The sequence below is a fragment of the Fukomys damarensis genome, unplaced genomic scaffold (assembly GCF_012274545.1).
Source record: "Fukomys damarensis isolate Sample0158 unplaced genomic scaffold, DMR_v1.0_HiC HiC_scaffold_4, whole genome shotgun sequence".
In the NCBI taxonomy this organism is placed as follows: domain Eukaryota; kingdom Metazoa; phylum Chordata; class Mammalia; order Rodentia; family Bathyergidae; genus Fukomys; species Fukomys damarensis.
This window is the reverse complement of record NW_022900916.1, coordinates 42,475,008-42,495,308: the sequence shown is the minus strand read 5'-3', so window position 1 is coordinate 42,495,308 and position 20,301 is coordinate 42,475,008. Positions and strand designations below refer to the sequence as shown.

General features: G+C 35.6%; 1 protein-coding gene across 1 annotated transcript in view; it reads right to left on the bottom strand.

Moving 5' to 3' along the window:
- Window positions 1–17,315: 17,315 nt before the first annotated feature.
- Tmem229a (transmembrane protein 229A) overlaps window positions 17,316–20,301 on the bottom strand; it is a gene marked incomplete at its 5' end in the record, with an annotated part of 3,431 nt that continues 445 nt past the window's right edge. Inside the window, one exon of the mRNA XM_010635380.2 lies at window positions 17,316–20,300. Within this exon, the coding sequence (XP_010633682.1) occupies window positions 19,821–20,300 (480 nt within the window). The remainder of the gene's footprint in view (window position 20,301) is intronic.

Genomic DNA, 20,301 nt, shown 5'->3' with positions numbered 1-20,301 from the left:
AAAGTGAAAAATGGAAACAAAGTCTTTGTAAATAGGGAGGGGTGGAGGGGTTGAAGGGAGGGCAGGGGAATTGGGAAAAAACAAGAACCAATGTAGATTATGTAATGGTACAAATTTCCAATGATGAATATCATTGTATTGTATATCTAAAATGTACCAATAAACTTAATAAAAAAGAAAGAATTATAAAGGATATAATTTTATTACAAAGTTGGTTAAGGAGTAAATAAAAAAGACAAAATCTATGTATATAGCTCTTCAATGGCAAAAAACCTTAAGTAAATCTGCACATTAACATGAAGCAAAACATAAACTAATGCTGTTAATAAGATGGATGATATTGCTGAAAGTCAGTTATAGATATTTTAGCAAGAAGGTGTTACTGCTAATATTGTCCCATGAACGTGTTCAAATAAGTACTGTATTTTTGTGCTTCATTAAGGTTGATGTCTTTGAGATCCTTTTGTTGTTATGTTAGGGAAACCATATATCTATTAACTAATCAAAAAAGCCAATTTTAATGAATGGTACAAAATAACTGTGTAAAGCTATTCTTTTATTCCCTTGAAAATGTATTTAGCATTAGAATATTAATTAAATCTACTTTTGTTAAACAACTAACTCGATTACTAATTACTGCATATGGGGGCAAATATTTTTAGTGCCAAAGCAATGGAGTGAGCAGATATATCTGTAGGACTGAATACGGTGTGTTCATCTGGCTTTGATTTCCCGCATATCCAGGTACTATGTGATAAATCAATTTGCCAGTCATTTTCTCGAAGCAAACTACCACAAAATCTTAGTTCATTTTGTGTCTTTATTCTTTTATTTAGCAGGGAAATTTTAAATTTTATTTTTAATTTTAGTTTTTATTAGTAGATGTTTGCAGTACATTATTACTTTTATTGTGAGGAGTTGGTAAATGTACATAACACATCTTAATTTTTTCATCCCCTTTCCTCCTTACCCTAACCCCATCTCTTTTGTTTTGTAAAAGATCTATTTCCCTGTTTGCTATTATCTATCTTTTACTTTGCATTTTAATTTACTTAATTTATAGTTAGGCTTTTCTGGTACAGCCTCACAGCAGTGACCATAATAACTAGATCGATAAGCAAGGAAATAACATTGCAGTGTAAGATTATATAATGTAGAACTTAGTCATGCAATTAAAATAAAAGGCTCACATAAAAATATCGTCATAGAAACTAGTGGATCTCCAAGAGTATGTATTCATATTGGGGATAAAAATAATATTGGAGGAGATCATAAATGCTGCTTAGGAATGTTTTTTGTGATATGCACTTATGTATTATAAAAATACATATAGTATGTTATTTTCCTAGGGGGGGATGTTTGCTCTAACTTTACTCTGAAAATCTTTTTCTTATGAAAATAACCACATGATTTTAACTATGGCAACCTATCTTTTCTTTTTCTGTGAAAGAGAAAACAACTTCAAAAGGACAACTAAAGTCCTTTGAAGAATTATTCAATGAAGAAATCATCATATAGGATTGCTAGATCAATAAATCCAAGTGTAGCTGATTGTCATATAATGCCAACAAGTTTAAAGAAAAAAAAAAACAGTAAAAGAAATGGTGGGCCCATGCTTTGGGGTGGTAACTATTGATGGTTCTGGCAAAGAAAACTCAAAATTTGGCACAGAATTCTACTTAGGCTTCTAAAAGCTTTCCTAGAAGAGTTTGATTCTAAGACAAATAATTAGGCTAACTTCCCTTTCACTCTAATTTATGCATGAATCAAGAGCTGATAGGCAGTAGTTAATAATCTTAGGCATTCAATTAACAATTAATAGTAGATAAATAATAATTATTCTACAAGAAAAAATCTAATAAAGTTTGGTTTAATTTTCACTTGACTGTGATAGTCAAGTTATTTAAGGATTTGTATAGAAAGACTTATTGTATAGAAATGAGTGTTACGAGGATAAAGGGTAAGACTGCTGCATTCGATTTTCATTTCCTCTGAAAGTGAGGAATGAAAAGAAATGAATGTAAATTATATATGTGATATGTGATATAAAATATGTGATATGATGTGATTGCTAACTACATATAAGGAATACTAGAAGGAAGAGTTCTTTTTACTATTGAATTTTATTCATTTTAAATAAATGTATATCCTGGGCAAAGAGTGTTTCTATTACCAGAAGTAAAAAGATTATAGCAAAATATGGGGTAGCCTGAGTGTCAGTTGATAACATTTAAGGCAGTGTTTCCCCAACTATATTGTGTTTCAAAGACACAAAGCAAAATGAAATGAAAAACCAAAGATATCTGCTCCGAACTCAAAAAGTTTGGAGAACATTACATACTTTCTCAATCTCTTGAGCACTCACAATAAGTACTAGCTAATAAAATATCTGATAAATTCTACAGTGTGATGGTTAATTTTGTCAACATAACTGGATTTAAAAATCGAGAAAATTGGCAAAGCATACTTCTAGATAGTTCTGTGAGATTGTTTTTAGAAAAGATTGGTACATGAGCCAGTAAACTGAGTGGAGAAGTTCAATCCTAAAAGTAGAAAGCACCACTCATTAGTTGGGGCCCACATAGAGCAAAAAAGTGGAAGAAGAGGGAAGCTCAGGTATGCATAGGCACGACTTTTCTTCTTGAGTGGGTGTCATTTTTTTCTTGCTGAAATTCCTATGGACACTGACTATAGATTTGCACCAAGAGGTGTCCAAGGGGCTATCAAGCCTTCAGCTTCGGACTGGGGCTGAATCATTTCTCATTTTTATTTTGAGGCTTCCAGCTTCTTTGGCAGAGGGGTTACTGCTTTCCCTGGCTCTCCAGTATGCAGTTGGCCACTGTAGGACTACCCAACTTTTGACATGAAAGCCAATCTAATACATACTGTCTTATAATTATGTATGTTCTGTTGGGTCTGTTCCTCTGAAGAACCCTAATTCATGTAGTAATGTACTTGAAAATTGTTCAGGATTTCTCAAACTATTTTTATGGGATACTTTTTGTTCTCAAGTTCTGATGAGGAGGAAGAAAAGAGCACCAGGTTCAGGAAACCTCAAGAGTGGAAGACACTCAAGAGTGGAAGAATTAAATAAATCAATTTTCCACATAAAAGTTTTGAAAGTTAAAAACAATTTTTTGTATTTGATTATTTTAGTCCTTAGGTGACAAAACATTTTATGTAATAATTTGGTCTATTTTAATATCTAATACTTTTTGCCCTGGGGTATTTTTCTGAATTAAATTTTAATTTAACAGAACTGAAATATTTTTATTATAAATGAATGTCCATAAAATGATCATAGGCCAAAGTAACATGGGCGACTTTCAATAGCCTTAATTCTAATAAATGAGAAAATACTTTTTTTATTTTCAAAAAAATGGTATTATGGTTTGAATTATGATCCCACCACCAAAAGATATGTTGAAATCCTCATCCCCAGGTTCCCACATATGACCTTATTTCAGAATTGAGTTGTTGCAAATGTAATTAGTGAAGATGAGGTCATCTTGGGCTAGCAGAGACTCTTAATCTAACATGAATGGCATGTTTATAAGAAGAGGGACAGAATATCTTAATTTGCTTAAGCTCCTATGACAAAATTCCATAAATTGAAGAGCTATAAACATTAAAATGTATATCTCACTGTTTTAGAAGCTAGAAGATCTCAGCCTGGTCAAGGCAGACTAGGTGTGTGAAAAGGCCCTCTTTCTGGCTCGTAGAAGATGTCTGCTTACTGTGCATGGGGAAAGGGAGAAGTAGCTCTCTGGTGCATCTTTCCTAAGGACATGAGTGCCACTCATGAACACTTCACCTTCATTGCCTCCTCACTCTTTAAAGGCCCACATCTTAGTACCGTCTTCTTGGGGATTAGCGTCTCAACATGAGATTGCCTTTTGAGGGGAGCACAGACACTCAGATGATAGCACAGGCACACGTAGAGAGACGGCTAAGCAAGGATGGCGGCAGAAGTTGGATTGGTGCATCTACAATCCAAAGAAAAACCAAAGACTACTGGCAAACAGCAGGCAACAGAAAAGCAAGGAGAGACTCTCCCATGCAAGGTTCAGGGTGAGAATGGCATGGTTGACACCTTGGTTCAGACTTCTGGTCTCTAGAATAATTAGATAATACATGTCTGACTTTTTAAACCACCTAGGTTGTTAAGCCTTTTTAAGCCCTTATTCTGGTAATCCCAACAAACTAATATGTACAGTATAGAGCGGTGTAACACAATACAGCCACCACTAGCCACACTATTTCATTTAACTAGTAAAAGTTAAATATAATTTAAAATTTAGCTCCTTGAGTTTGTTAGCTACATCCCAGCTTTTCAGTCATTACATGCAGTTAGCAGATATTGAGTAGTGTACAGACAGAGCCTTTCTCATTGAAGATGCTTTTGTAGCACAGGACTTGGGTAAAGTTGATTTTCAAATTATTTATCAACATTTAACTGGTTTAATGAATCAGCCTATTCAGGAATGTTTGGAATTAGAAAATGGTCAATTTCAATCTATTTTAAGAAATGTTATGGTTTCTATCCAGAGGTCCCCCCCCCACATGCACTTATAGATGGGGCTTTGGGTAGGTGATTGGTTCAGGGGGGTGAGATTCTCAGCAATGGATTGGTCCTAACCAAATATGATGGTGAGACCTGAAGACTGACTGGAGGAGGTGGGTCACTGGGGATGTGGCCTCCAAGGGTGCATCTCCATCCCTCTGCCGTGATGCTCTGCCTCGAAGGTAGCCGACTATGGATTTAAAGCTCTACAAACTGTGAGCCAAAATAAACCTTTCCTCCTTAAAGCTGTGGGTGTCAAGTATTGTGCTTTGGTCAAGAGAAAGTAACTAAGACTAGAAGTTTTAACTGATCTCCTTAAACGGTTTGGAAGTAGTACTTTGACACTAATGTTATTTCTTACCATTAATATAAAAAAGGGGATCAGAAGAGAGATGGATGGGGAGTGGGAAAGGGGATCAAAAAGGAATTAATGTGCACTGTGTACATATACCAACTCCCCATTAGGAATGTAAGCACCGTGCACTACAAACATGTACTAATAAAGAAAATAATCTGAAAAAGAAAAGATATAAATATTATCCCAAAGATATAAGTTGGATGATAATATTTCAAGCTATGGAATGTGCTTATCCTTATAAACTTTACCCAAGGGCTTCAACAGAAAGTTTTCATTCATATTATTTTTAGTGTGTTTTTTGGAAGCTAATGATGTCTAACACAAAGGGTGACACGAAGAATGTGTCCCTTTTTGGTGTCCTGCTTAATCGCAGAAGGAACACAATGCTGAAACTGCAAATAGTGATTTCTTAGGGTGTCACCATTTCCTTCCGACATGATATCTAAGCGGCCTGGCTTGTGCACAGTTTCCAGAGTAGTATGAGAGATCAGGATTTTTAAAAAGGAAACTTTCTCCAGGGATTTAGCCCAGTGGTTCTGGCACCTGTCTTGGAAGCGCAAGGACCTGAGTTCGATCCCCTGTACCGAAAAATAAAAGAAATCTTTCTCTTGGCTAAGAAAGTGAAATACTATGCTATCTACTTATATCCATCAAAGCAAAACATGTCAGCAAGAAGTATATTTGTAGTTATTTATAGATCACCTAGACATATCACTAGGAATTCATGTTTCTGAAATAGAAATAAATACCCTATAAACTTAATGGGAGTGAGTTACCCACTTATACACATTGGCAATTGATTTTGTATTCTTGAATACTATTGGTCAAATATTTCAAACCTCCATCTTACTTTCCATGAAATTAAGCAAATGGGCTCTGACTGTAGTTGCCCTCTAAGACCTGTCCCAAATCTCAGAAAGGCCTGGAGACAGTGTCTCTGATCATATTGCCAGAGAGCTAATTTTCTGAATAAGAAAATAGACACATTTAGAAAAAATAATAAAAACAGAAATGACATTGACTTAGAAATCCGTGCACATATTTTAAGAAAAAAAATATTTATGGACAAAATAGAATTCTTCCTTGGTGAGAACAAAATACTAGTAACAGTAGGATTATGTAATGTTAAAAGGATAAAACTGAAAGGGTGTTCCATGGTTCTTTCTTTTGGATTCTCTTCCCTATCAAATGATACCTTCCTGAACTGTCTGAGAGACAAAGTTGCCTAAAAGTAATGCTATAATGAATGAAGTGACATTCCTGTCCCTTACTAGCTGTGCGGCAGATGAAGTTTCAATGGCTTCAACCTTAAGCTGTAGAAATTATTATTATTGTTACCCTGATGTGTCTTTGTATGAAAAGACAGTTAAGTGCTATAAACTAAATTATGAACCCTCAAATTTATAGGTGGAACCTCCAATGTCCAATGTGACTGAATGTATAAGCAGGTTGTTTTCAGGAGTAATAAGGTTAAATAAGGTCATAAGGAAGGAATGTGAGCCAATAGGATTTTTGTCATTGTCAGGTGAAATATTGAAGGGCTTGATCTCTTTCTTTTAATCACCCCTAACTATAAGACTTGCACAACATCAGCCTCTACACTAAATTTCCTTTTGCATAAATTTGTAAGATAATTCTTCCTTTACTGTACACTAACCTTTAGCTATAGGTATGCCAATTAGTCTCCTCATTTCATACTGAAAATTCTTTTAAACAAATCACTTACATCGTTTTGGTTGTTTGCATGCCTCAAAATATTTCGCTCTGGCATCCTTTCATTTCTGCCTATGCTTTATTTTTCTGAATATCTTAAAATACATGAGTCATTACTTTTATTCTTAATTTTAAGCTAAATTTTATGATACTGAGCACATTTTTCTCCTCCTTTCTTCTTCTTGTGGTCTTAATGTTTCTATTCCCCCATACTTCATCCTAACTACCAAGGTGATGATATTAAGATGCATGCACTTTGGGAGTTATGGTAGTTAAGGTGGAATATGAATGTGATTGGTTTTGAGATCTGCTCGGGAATGGTGCAGCATACTTCTGGTTGTGTTGTGTCATGGAAGCATGACCTTGGGGGCTATGTTTTGTCCCTTGCCCCTTTCTTTTTGGCCCCATTTCCCAGCTCTGTTTCTAGGCCACCACGAACTAAGCATCTTTACCTTGCCATATCCTTCCACTATTAAGTTTCTGCCTTGGAGCCAACTGACCATATACTTAACCTTCTGAAACCAAAAGTCAAATTAAGCCTCTCCATCTTTAAATTGTAGGTTTTGAGGTTTGTGTCTTAGGAACAAGTAAGTTGATTAATATGCAAGGGATTATATCACCTTATCAAAATGCAATTTGTGCCCTTATAAAAGAAGCCAAAGGAGCTTGTTTGTACTTTTCACATATCTTGAGGAAAGCACCTTATCAAAATGCAATTTGTGCCCTTATAAAAGAAGCCAAAGGAGCTTGTTTGTACTTTTCAGTATGTGAGGACTCATCAAGAATGTGCTTTATATGAATCGGGCAACAGGCCTTCATCAGGCACCAAATCTGTGTGTACATTGTCCTTGGATTTCTCAGACTCCATAACTGTGAAAAATAAATTCTTTGTTCTTTTCAGAGAAATAAATTTATGGTATTTTGTTACATCCACTCAAATGTACTAAGACATGTCTGTTATCAGTGATATCCCTCTGGTTGTGTATATTCCTGTACCTTTTGCAGGGATCTTCTTTGCATGTACTTTGGGAAGCTCTGAAGTCTCTCAGTCTACATTCACCGACATTGCTTCTGACAGCATGGCTTTCTAATTTATGTGGTGCTTATGGAGATCAGATGATTAATAGTATTTGATCACAGGTCCATCTCTTCGTGAGTCCAGTGAGTTTCTGAATGTGTTCTGTGGCTATTTTCTATTTCAGGATGTATAATCGGGGATGAACACAGAAGGTGGCAGAATAACTGCATTGGTCCTTTGTATTGACTGAGGACTATTACAATTGAAAAGGGAAAGTGGAAGTCGTGAAAACTACTTTTACTTAGGAAAACAATGAATCAAAAATAACAATACACCCTTGAAACAGTTGCAGAGATTGCTACCATTATCAATGACTTGAATGGTACAGGGTAGTTATTTCCATAACATTCCCATTCAAATCTTCTGTTTTGCCTGAGCAAAAGACAGATTAATCTTAGAAAATGACAGTGGATTATAATAAGATTTCTGAAATGGTGATTTCAATTGCAGCCACTGAACCAGATGTGGTTTCATTGCTTGAGCCAATTAACACTTCCCTTAATACCTGGAATGTAGCTATTTCCAGCAAAGAAATGCCTTTCCCCCTCATACTTTCTAATAAGACTCACCAGAAACGATTTTGCTTCACCTGGCAAGGCAAAAGCAAGCAAGCAAGCAAGCAAACAAACACCTTCACTGTCCTGTCTTAGAATAACACTTCTCCAACACTATGTCATAATTTATTTAGCAGGGATTGTGGCTACCTTTCCTTTCTGTTAGATATCACATTGATTTATTACATTGATAAAATTATGCTTTTGGTACCCAGTGAGTAAGAAGTAGCAGCTACTCTAGACTCATTTGTGAATAATTTGTTTTCCACATAATACCTTCAGTGCATTTTATGTTTCTCTAATAGAACATCTGATGATGAATACTTCATAAAGAAAAGAGCTTATGCAGTTCAGCTTAGGAGGCTGGAAGTCTAAGATCAGGTGGTCTCATCTATTCCTTCTCTAGTGACAGCCTTCTTTGGCTGTGTCACAACTCGGTGGAGAAGAGGAAAGAGAAATAAATGGTCACATGTAGAAGGGATCAAGTACATGGGCTAGGCTTGTTTTATAAGAACATTCTTTCATGATAGCTAATTCATTTATAAGATGACTATTAATTTCTTCTAAGGGGTCCCCAAGATCCCATAACTTAGTGAACTGCCCTCTACTAGGTCCTAACTCTTAAAAGTTTTACCACCTCAACACTGCCACACTGGGGACCAATGTCACAGGACATGAATCTTTAGGGGACACATTCAAACCATATCCAGAGTATAGCAGGTGGGAAATAAATCTGATGAAAGAATCATAAGTCTTCTTCTACTTTAGTAAGATTTCAAGGGTTCTAGTGGTATAGGTATGTTGAGATATTACTTCAAAGGTAAGGGATAAGTTGTTGCATTAACCCTTCCTACAACCCAAAAGGGACACGAGCCTTGGAATTTTGATATTAGCATATTTCTTATTTTCTGATATAGTATTCTACCCATTTTATTGAATGGCTCTTGAACAGGCTCTTGAACAGTTATAGGCTGCATGCAACCTGCTTTATCACTTAGGAAATAGAATCTAGCAGAGCTAAGAGTGCTTGAGTTGTCAGTAGGAAATAGGAATTCTGTTTGGAGTCATTGGCAGGCCTATAAAGATAAATCACAATGCAAATCCTTAGGATTTTGGAGCAAAGCTTCTGCCACCTCTGTGCATCACTATTCTTTTGAGAAAGAACCTTTAACCTCTTAGTGCTCTTAGGAGAAACTGAATGCTTAGTATAAACCAATATATGCATTTCAGACAATTTCTCTCCCCAGCCATCACTGTTTTTTGTTTGTTTGTTTGTTTGTTTTTTGGTACCAGGGATTAAACTTGGGTCCTTGCACTTGCGAGGCAGGACACCGAACCGCTGAGCTAAATCTCCAGCCCCCAGCCTTCACTGTTTTTAACCAATAGGCTCCTGAACAAAGTGGCCATGGTAATAGACATGGATGTTATACATGGGCTCAGCAACATGGACTTCCTTTCACCGAGGCTGACCTGGTATGGTCACTGTGGAGTGCCTAATCTGGAAGCAGCAGAGACCAACAGTGAGTTCCTAATATGGCAGCATTCTTTGCGATGATCGGCTAGTTATCTGGTGGCAAGTTGATTTTGGACACTTACATTATGGAAGGGATGGCATTTTGTCCTTGCTGGAGCAAATACTGTGCTTGTGGATTTGTTTTCTTTGCATGCATTGTGTCTGCCGTAACTACCATCTGTGGAATTATGGAGTGTCTTATCCACTGTCATGGTATTCCACATAGCATAACTTCAGACCAAAGAACTCGCTCAACAGTAAATGAAGCCTGACAGTTATCCTATGCTCATGAAATTCACTGGGTTTACCATGTTACCCTCTACTTTAGAGTGGCCATCTTGATAGAATGGTGGAATGGCTTTATGAAGATTCAGTTATAGCACCATCTAGTTTGTAATGGTAGCAATACCCTGTAGGACTGAGGCAACATTCAGAATTATATGAGTCATATTACTATTTATAGCCAGGATTTATGGATTACAGGAATTAAAGGGTGGATCTGGGAGTGGTACCATACACTATTACTCCTAGTGACCCACTTAAAATGTTTTAATACCTTTTCCCATGACCTTATGCTTTGTCAGGTTAGCAGTCTTAGTTCCAAAGGGAAAATGCTTCCATCAGGAGGCATGACAATGATTCCATTGAACTGGAAGTTAAGGTTGCTGCCCAGTCGTTTTGGAACTCTTATGCCTTGAATCAGTAGGCAAAGAGGGGAGTTACTGTGCTTGATTATGGTGATTAATTAGACTAATCAAGGAAAATTGGGCTACTCATTCACAATGGGTATAAATGAGAGTGTGTCTGGAAAATAAGATCACTTAGGGGAGTCTCTTAGTAGTACTATGCTCTACCATTAAGGCCAATGGAAAACTGCAATCCAATTCAGGCAGCATTACTAATGCCTTGGAACTTTCAAGAATGAAGGTAAAGAACTATAACTAGCTTTCCTCTGAAATCAAAGGGAATAAAAACAATAGGTAGTGAAAGAAGGTATTTATAGGTACCAGCTCTGCTCACTTGATCAGTTAAAGAAATGAGGACTCTAATTATCATGACTATTTCCTTCTGGTCTTGCTATGAATATTTCATATATACATGTGTGTGTATAGCAAATATCTTTGTGTTCTTTCCTCTCATGTTCTCTTAGGCAAATAATATACTAACTTAATATCATAGTGTTTAAGAATTATTAATTTTACCTCATAGTTTTTAAGGTACATGTTTTCATATGAGAAAATATTATTCAAGGGTGGCATCTCCACTTCTGGAGAAGGGAGTAGTGTGGTTTTGGTTGTAATAGGATAGTTATACCATGTTGAGTGTTGTTACAGTTTTGATTGAGAATGTCCTCCCACAGTCTCATGTCTTCTGGGGCAGGGCACTTGTAGATGATTAGGAGGCATGATATTCATCAGTCGATTAACTCACTGATGGATGGATACATCGCTGACTGTACTGTTAGTTGGGGCCTGGTCAGAAGAGGCAGGTGACTGAAGGCATGATCTGGAAGCTCCCAACAATAAGAAAGTGACTGACAGGAAAGATTATTATGTCTTCAATTGGAAACTAAAAAAGATTTAAGGAGATATTTGGAAATGCAAAATTGAAAGAGGATTGACTTTTGATGGTGTCTTAGTTAATTTTCTTATTGCTGGACAAAATACCCAACACTCAAAGTTAAAGGGGGAAAGGTTTATTTAGCTCACAGTTTGTAGCAGTTTCAGTCCATATTCAGCTGGTTCCCAGGCAGGTTGGCATAGCAGACAGACCTTGCAGAGGAGAAACAGTTCATGGGGGCCAGAAGGTAACAAAAGCAACAAGAGGATTTAACAGCATTTTTTGGCCCCTTTTATTTTATTCAGACTACAGGGATTAGGATGGTGCCAAATAAATCAGTGTACTGGTTTAGTAATCACACACCTTTAATCCAAGCATCATACTCTCTAGATTCAGCCCCTGCATGAGGCTCTGGGGCTACATCTACACCCAAATGATAACAGATGGTTAATCTTGTGTGTCAACCTGACCGACTGAAGGGTGCCCAGATTTGAAGTCAAACATTATATTTGTGTAATGTTAATCTTGAATATGCTAACATTTAGATTGATAGATTGAAGAAAGAAGATTGCTCTCTCTAAATTAGTGGGCCTCATCCAATCAGTTAAAAGCCTGAATAAAATTAAAAGTTTGACATCCTCCAAAAAAGAGGAAATTCCTTCCACCTGCCCTTGAGCTGAGACACTTTTTCCTCTTTGTCTTCAGATTCAAACTGAAACATTAATTCTTCCTGAGTATAGAGCTTGTTAACCTTGGACTGAAACTGTACCACTAGTTTTCTTGAATGTGGGCATTTGGATTTAGCTTTCAAATGGAACTATACTATCAGCAATCTTGGTGTCCAGCTTGCTTGCTATAGACCTTGGGACTTGTCAGACTTCATAATCATGTTAATTGAATTTTATACAATCTCTCTCTCTTTCTAGCTGTCTTTCTGTCTCTGTCTCTCTCTCTCTCTCTCTCTCTCTCTCTCTCTCTCTCTCTCTCTTTCTCTTATGCAAACACAAACACACAAATACACACTTTCTATTTATTTTATTTCTCTGGAGAACACTACCTAATATAACCTACTGATAATATTTGGAGTTGAAATTCCAAGAAGTCAGATATATAACTAATAAAACATAAATATTTACAATCTACCACTCTGAGCAATTTTTAAAACTTTAACTTGTTTTACATTTTATTTCCATTCCTCTATTTAAAAGTTGCCCAAATCCAGAATGCCACCCACAAAAACAATGATGCACTAAAAAATTGCAAATGATCAAATCAATGTTAGGAGCACAGTTACATAGTAAAACATAGATTTGTCAACTATAGCAGTTCATGGACACATGAATTTTTCTTTTAAAAATCACATTTCAGAAATAAATTTTTAAAGGCTAATTAGATTTTCTAGTGAGTTGAAAAATTTAAAAATCCATAGCATAGTTAAACATTTTAAAGAACTAACAGTTTTGTGCCTAGAGAAAGAAGTTTCTGAACAAAGGAGGAAAAAACACAGGGAATTAAACAATCTCTACCTTTTTTTAGGCACAAGTGATTCTTGTGTGTGTTCCATAAATAAATGTTCTATTGAAGTGACACATCATCATTTGGAGGCATTTATAATTTCTGCTCCCATTATTGAATTACATCTGACATAAAATTTTAGATAAGCCCATCAACTAAAAATGTCTGAACATCTACTCTTGGCTAATGTTCTTTCTTTAAAAAAAAATGACCCTGTGCTATTCCTCAAAAAAAAAAAGAAAAAGAAAATAGAAGAAACACAAGATGAAGAGTACATTCAGTGGTAACTATCTGTCCTTTGTCTTCGTGTACCTCTCATTTTCAGGTCCAGGTCAAGCAGTATGGCCATTATATGTATATGAATATACAAGTACCTAGAGAGCATCACTTGGCTTAATGACAGTTCACAGAAAAGAGAGGTTGCTTAGGTGAACACAAACACAGCTAAACCAGTAATGTAACCGAGCTGCAAACAAAACAATATAGAAAAGCCTAATAACCATGTGTAATGTTTCCTCTTTGTAGAAATAAAGATCATAATTTTACCATTGTATACTTTGTTGTGTATTGCTCAAGATTCTAGAATATATAACCTGAAAAATGGCAAGTAAGACATACTTGCGAACATTCTAAACTGGGGTTGTCTGCCTGTGAATTTACAGCTTGGAAAAATGAATGAAAGGCATGGATAGGGTCTTACTTTTAGGAACTTTTTCACAAACTAAGTCATAGGAAAAAGAGTATCTAACAGGGTTGACCTGGTGGATCTGAGGAGATGCAAAGATCCACAGTTCTGGATGTGATCAAGAGGGCAGATGGACCCCTGTCCTGGGGCATGAGAAAAGAGTTGCTCTATTGGCTGGTGGTTGAACTAGATGACCTTAGTTATCTCCCGAAACTGTAAAGTTCTATGCTTTTAGATTTTAATAAGTTGTAAACTTGTGCATTGGGGAGATACTTCAATGATTATTATTAAAATTCTAGGGCCGGAGATTTAGCTCAGTGGTTCGGTGGCCTGCCTTGCAAGCACAAGGACCCGAGTTCAAGCCCCAGTACCAAAAAAAAAAAAAAAAAAAAAATTCTCACAGCATGCCCAGTGGCATCATTACATAAAGATCAAATTTAAACATTTCACTGAATAAATATGAATGCAATAAAATATTAATCTTGGTACTAAACCAAATGCAAGTTGTGCAGCATTTCATGACCTAAAAATTTCCTTGGAATGCAATTTTTGTATTCTCTAAGGACCTGGAATGACATTCATATATTTGAATTACTTTAGCCATAGAAAAGTAAAACACAGTTTCTCTAAGTCCACTGACCAACATCCTTTTCACTCTATCTTGAATTTCTTTCATAATTATTCTTTTCTGTTTCATTTTCTTTTGCCAGAGAAATCATTATTACCACAAAGTACAACGACAAATTTTGTTGAACCCTTCCTTGCTTTTAAGTAGTTGGAATCTGAGTACTTGTTCTATTATACCCAGGGAACTCTTATTTTTTTCTTGCTATTGGTTCTAATAAAAGGTTAAGACTAAAATGCTTCTCCTTCATAAATATATAAATGCACAAAGTAATTTAATTAGTGTTCCTAAAATTTAATGTGTAACCAAAAATACAATATAAACTTTCTGCATGTTTCTATCAATACTGTTCTCTGAAGTAATGGTCTTGCACATGTTTAAAGTTTTAAATCTGAGGTCCTATAGCATTACTATCATTTTGCCTTGGATATTAAGAATATATTAATAAAATGTCTTACATATACTATAAATATCTATCAGAATCCCATCAAAAGTGGTGCTAATTTTCTTCTTTCTCAATAAAATACATTTTTGAATGGACATTCACAGCATTTTCCACTTTTCCTGGACTACTTGTTTCTGTGAACACCTATGGCACCTAAATTTCTATTCTGCTACAGTTTTTAGGTCAACAATGAGAAGTTACCAGGAAACTCTACCAGGTGACGTCCTGTGGGTGGAATGGGGCAGCTGGCCAAGCACTTGTCCCGCGTTGAACCAAGTTGAATTGAACCAGGTTCAAACTCCAGTGATCTTTTACTTCTATATCTGCAACCTATGTGTTTTTATTTTCCGAAATAATTACAGTTTTTTCAAAGTTCTGAAAACCTTGAACCGTTTGAAAAGAAATAAGAATACCACAATTATGACAAAGAATAAAATACTGATTAAAAATAAATAAAAATTGCTTTAAAGAAGTTTTATTGTGTTAAATGAGAAGGCTAAATGGCTTATCTTAGCTCCTGAACTTTTTAGATGCTGTCTTACTTCACTGCTCGAGAGTAGAATTTATTAACTCAACTAATGCAGCTTTCCCTTCATTTAATCTTTGTGTGAAAAACACAATTAATACTGTCTTGAATAGTCAGTCGAAAAGTTGAGAATTCATCTTTCAGAGATATAAATTTTTGTTGTGGGTAAAGACTTGATCTTGTTAACCTTCACAGTTTTTTCACTCTAATTCTCCTTAATAATAAACATATAATGTTTTCTAATGGGGAAATTTAGTCCATGTGATTTTTCTACTATAATAGAATTGTTATGAAGTAAGAAGAAAGTTAACCCTTTCTGTATGTCAAAGACCAATTCCCTCTCTCCCCAGAATGGAAATTTCCTTGACAATTTTTGGAATGATAGTTTAAAAATAGAGGGGAAATTTCTCTATATTTTATATTTTCTTTTTATTAAGAGAAAAAAATATTCTGAGAAAAAGTTTTTGCACACACATTGCAGGTTAATTTAAAATTTGTGTTGTTAGTGACTGGAAGCTGCTATCTTTGTGATGGTTTGTTGCCTCAATGGTAAAAATTAGAATGAGGGCAAATGTAGTTAATAGAGGTCTATAAAAAACAATTACTGTTTCTATTCCTTCCTCTGGTACCAAGCCCAAGAGTATGGGGGAAAAACTGGCAATATGACGGAATCACCTTTAACTGCTTTTTTTTTTTCACAAAAACTAAGGTATGTGTTTGGGGAGGGAGGTGAAAGGACTCATTTTTTACTTCCCTCCAGTAAAGGAGCTTTGCTCCAGGAAGCAATGTTGGGCACAGTGTATTTAAAATTAATTGAAAAAGTAAAAGATTGTAATGATTTTTAATATAAGGAAAATTGATTTATTAAAATGCTTTCAGATATTAAATACAATTTTTTACTACTCTCTTTATCAGAAGTATAATTTCTATTCTAGACATAATAATTTTCATGAATTTTGGAAGTAGAAAAATAACAAAAGCAGTCTACAAAAATTCTTCTTCAGCATCCGTCTTAAACAGAACAAAGCCAATTATGATAAGAGAGACTATTTATTTCAAAACAGTACTAATTCTTTTTCTCTCAGAAGGTAGAATTATCCAACTAAAGATGTTTCTTAAACAATAAAAGACAGGTCATATTTTTCTAAGCTTTGTGTTTTGTCAAATTGAAGCTTAAAATATCAAACATTTATAACAAAATAGTCATTGCTAAGTACACTAAATCACAGAAATGTTTGAAACATAGAAATGGATTATCAACCTTATTGAGGTCCTACTATGATATAGGAACTTCTGTATTCATTGTTGAAATGAAAAATTTGAAACATTATGCTCCTTTTCAAATTAAAAAGAATCAATACAATTGATTTAAAATTTAAATCACTTCTAATACATAAGAAATTCCAGTACTGTATATGCTAAACATAGACAAAAACTTAGGGTTTTTTCTTTTTGTTTGTTTTACTATTAAGAACTTTTTTTAGACTCAAGTATTTAATAAAATGCAGGATAAATATCTGTGTAAAATATTTAATTTTTGGCAGCTTAGCTCCTATAGTGATACTTGTTCTGAGCACTGTAATGTATAGCAATCATTATAGGTTTTTAGTAGCTTAAAAGAGGTATCTTACATCTTAGCTTATCATTCTTATATTTTTATACTCGAAATTATCTGATTTTAAACATGGAACTCTATTTCTGAGCACTGCTTGGATGTAAAGATACATCATCTGAGGAGTAGAACTAAGCTGATATCAGCAATGTATTCCGCTATTAGCTCCCTTCCTACTTACCATAAAACAAACAGGGCAACATGAAAGCATCTTTGTGTAATAGTGTGTAGCTTTTATACAGCTACCCTTGGAATAGTGGAAGAGCTGAATACAGATTGTGAAGTGGAATCCATAAAAGATCCAAGATTATTGTGGCCAGTAGACTGGGACATGACCACACTGCTTCTAAGAACAGACCCTGGAATCCCACATATCTGGATGCAAATCTAAATGCTCAATAGCTATATGACTTGGAAAGTTATTTAATCTATTTGGGTTTCAGTTTTGTTGTCTTCTTCTATAAAATGAGAGCCATTAGAAGGTCAAGTGAATACATACACATTAATTTATATTTAAAATATGATATATACATACACGATGTATATTCATTTAAGATATATATGTATATAACCACTAAATTATTGATATATATTTTAAAATACATATATGTAAACATCTTAGAGCAGTTCTTGGCAGGTGGTAAATGATATGTAAATATTAACTCTCATTATATTGCTTTATCAGCCTTATCAGTTCTGTATCTTAACTATTAACAAAATTAAATTATCTGATAGTTCCTTCTTTTCTGTTTTTCCCTTATAAGTTCAAAGGTTGCTGCAAAATGTCACTGTTAAGTTGTGTAAACACAGAGAGGCCCTAGAGCAAGGTGGTTTAATAGATAGGCTAATGGCTTCCCCTGGACACATAACTGGTTCATTGTAGAAGTAGCAGAGGGACTGTTAATGGACTTTTGTTAGGGATGATGGATTGATATTCCAGGGACAGTATTGACAACAGTCTTTATAACCACTACCTAATCTCATAGCCTGTTGTGCAAACAGCAGCCTTACAAGTAAGTATAATCTCACATAAATCAAAATCACTGAAATGTAGGCTTTGTAAAAACAGACATTTTGTCTATGTTGGGACACTGCAGTACCCCAATTTCTAGAGAAATGCCTAGCAAATGATGGGAGATCAAAAATTATTTCTTAAATGAACTGAATGAATGAAAATCACGACCTTCCTTTTATAGGATTACTATGAAAAGCAAGATAAAATGATGCGCTTCCTTGCTTCTTGACAGATTTTCTACCCTGAGAATGCTGGCAGGCAGGTAGGCAGAATGGAGGAGCAGCATGTGAAAGTGTAGTGCACATATTCCTAGAAGTCATGGATTGGATAAAATATTCGTGGGACCATGTTGTGTGAAGGGGTGCTACATAACAAGTAGGTTCATGTGTCAATCACAAATCTGGCTTAGCATCTGCCTTAGTGTCTGTGCTTAGAGAATTTTCTGCCCAACGTTTTTAGAAATCTTTGGCCTGTGACTAAGTGTCATAAAGAACTTCAGTGAAATTCTCAGCCAAGTTACTTTTAAGTTTCCACTGAGGTTTAAACTGACTAATCAACTTGACATGAACCATTTCACGGGGTGTGTGTGTGTGTGTGTGTGTGTGTGTCAGTGTACAGCATTATTTATAATTCAGCTCTCAGCCTCAGGGAGTGAGTTAAAATAACAATATTCTTAGAACCATGCCTGACTTAAATCTACGTGGTTTTTTCTATTCTCATAGCAAATATTTTTTGAAAGCAGGACAACATCCCCTTTACATCTTAAGCAAGTGGATGATTTGAACGGGGATCTACTCATTCAATACACTCTGCAAGTCTTCCTAATTATCTTCATAATGAAAGCTGAGAAGGTATTAGTCATCCTTGACTCAGTCATGCTCAATCCATTTGTCTTTTCCAAATATAGTGAAACAGCAAACAACCTCATAGTACCTTATTAATTAATTAGACATGATTTCTTAAAATGGCTTCCACCATCTCATTTAACTTTGGAGCTTCCAGATATTAAGAAGTCACCAGAAAGCTATTATTGATTTACAAAGCAAAAATCAGGTCTGGCCCAAGAACTCTGGGCACAGAGGGGGGGAAAAAATGTACACAAATGAATCATGGCAGAAATATGCTGAAAACACATATGTATCAGTAATCATAGAAAACAATTAGGCCTAAGGCAATTAGTAGTACCATTCAGATTCATTTTATTCCAAGGTACTGTGTTTCTGTGCTTAAATCTCCATGTAGAAAATGTACCTTAATGTTAGAACACTACTGAATATAGTATAATTTCACCTGGCCCGGGGGGCACGTAGAGTTAATTTTTACATTATTGCACAGTAACAAAACATTTACAGCAATAGATAACACAGGATCTGATTAACACACTTGGTGTTTAAGGCTAACAGAATGATTGGAAAACAATCATTGCCAGGACAGTGATCAAATATCTGCACACAGTGTCACCTGTTTGAGCTGTTAGAAAAGATTTCTCATTTCAAAATCTGTTCATAGGATTTTTTCCCACATTTGTCGCTTCTTTTCACTTGTATGCTAGACAGAGGCACTTTAAGAGCTATAAACTGCAGTTTCAGAAGTACAAGACATAAGAGTTTCCGCTGTCATTGGTAAATATAGCAAGGAATTAACATAAAATCAGATTAAGAAAAAAATAAAACTGCTCTAAGTTTTATAAAAATGACTGGTTTCTGACAGAACTTCTACATTAAAAAAGGAAAAATTAATAGCTATCACCCATCTACATTCATATAAGTGAGTACTACAGCTTTCTGATATTAAGGTATAATGGTTTCACTGTTTGGGCTTGTAAAGGTTTTAAAATATTGATGTTAGTAAGTACTTTCAATGATTTTCGAGTAGTACAGTATTTCAAAATATTGTATTATACATAGGTTCCAAGTGCTCAGAAAAACTAAAGTATCGAAAACAGGTTGGAAGAGTTTAGTAAAGTGTATAAAAATTAAAAGACTAAAATATGTAAAAATAAATCGCATTCATTCGTGGGATTCCAATGACTTTTCTTCTTTCCTTTTTTTCTGGTGTCAGTTAGCTGGCACATACTGCACCCGCCACAACACGTTGGAAAGTAGGTCCTGGTACACACTAAGGAATATCCAACCAGGTAAGTACAACAGGGTGATGAGGCCCATGAAATTGAGCGGATAGTGAGAATAATCCCAGGAACAAGCCCCGCACGTGCGAAGTCCCAGACCCCAGGACAACTCCCACGCATAGATGAAGATCACGTAGACTGGCACCCGCTTCCAGGTGCCCCAGCCGCGGCTGTAGTGGAGGTGGAAGTAGAGTTTTTCCACCACAAAACTGCAGCTGCCATACATTAAGAAGGACCAAAGCGACGTGTGGCCGCTGCTCGTCCCGTCCCCCCGTCCCAGCACATTAAAGAAGAAGGTAAAGAAGATCTCATCCAGAAAGCCGTGCATTCCGAAGAAAAGAAAGCGAAGCAGGTCTGGCAGCCCCTGGCTAGAAGATCCTCCGGCGCCCCTGGGGCCGCGGGGTCGCCGC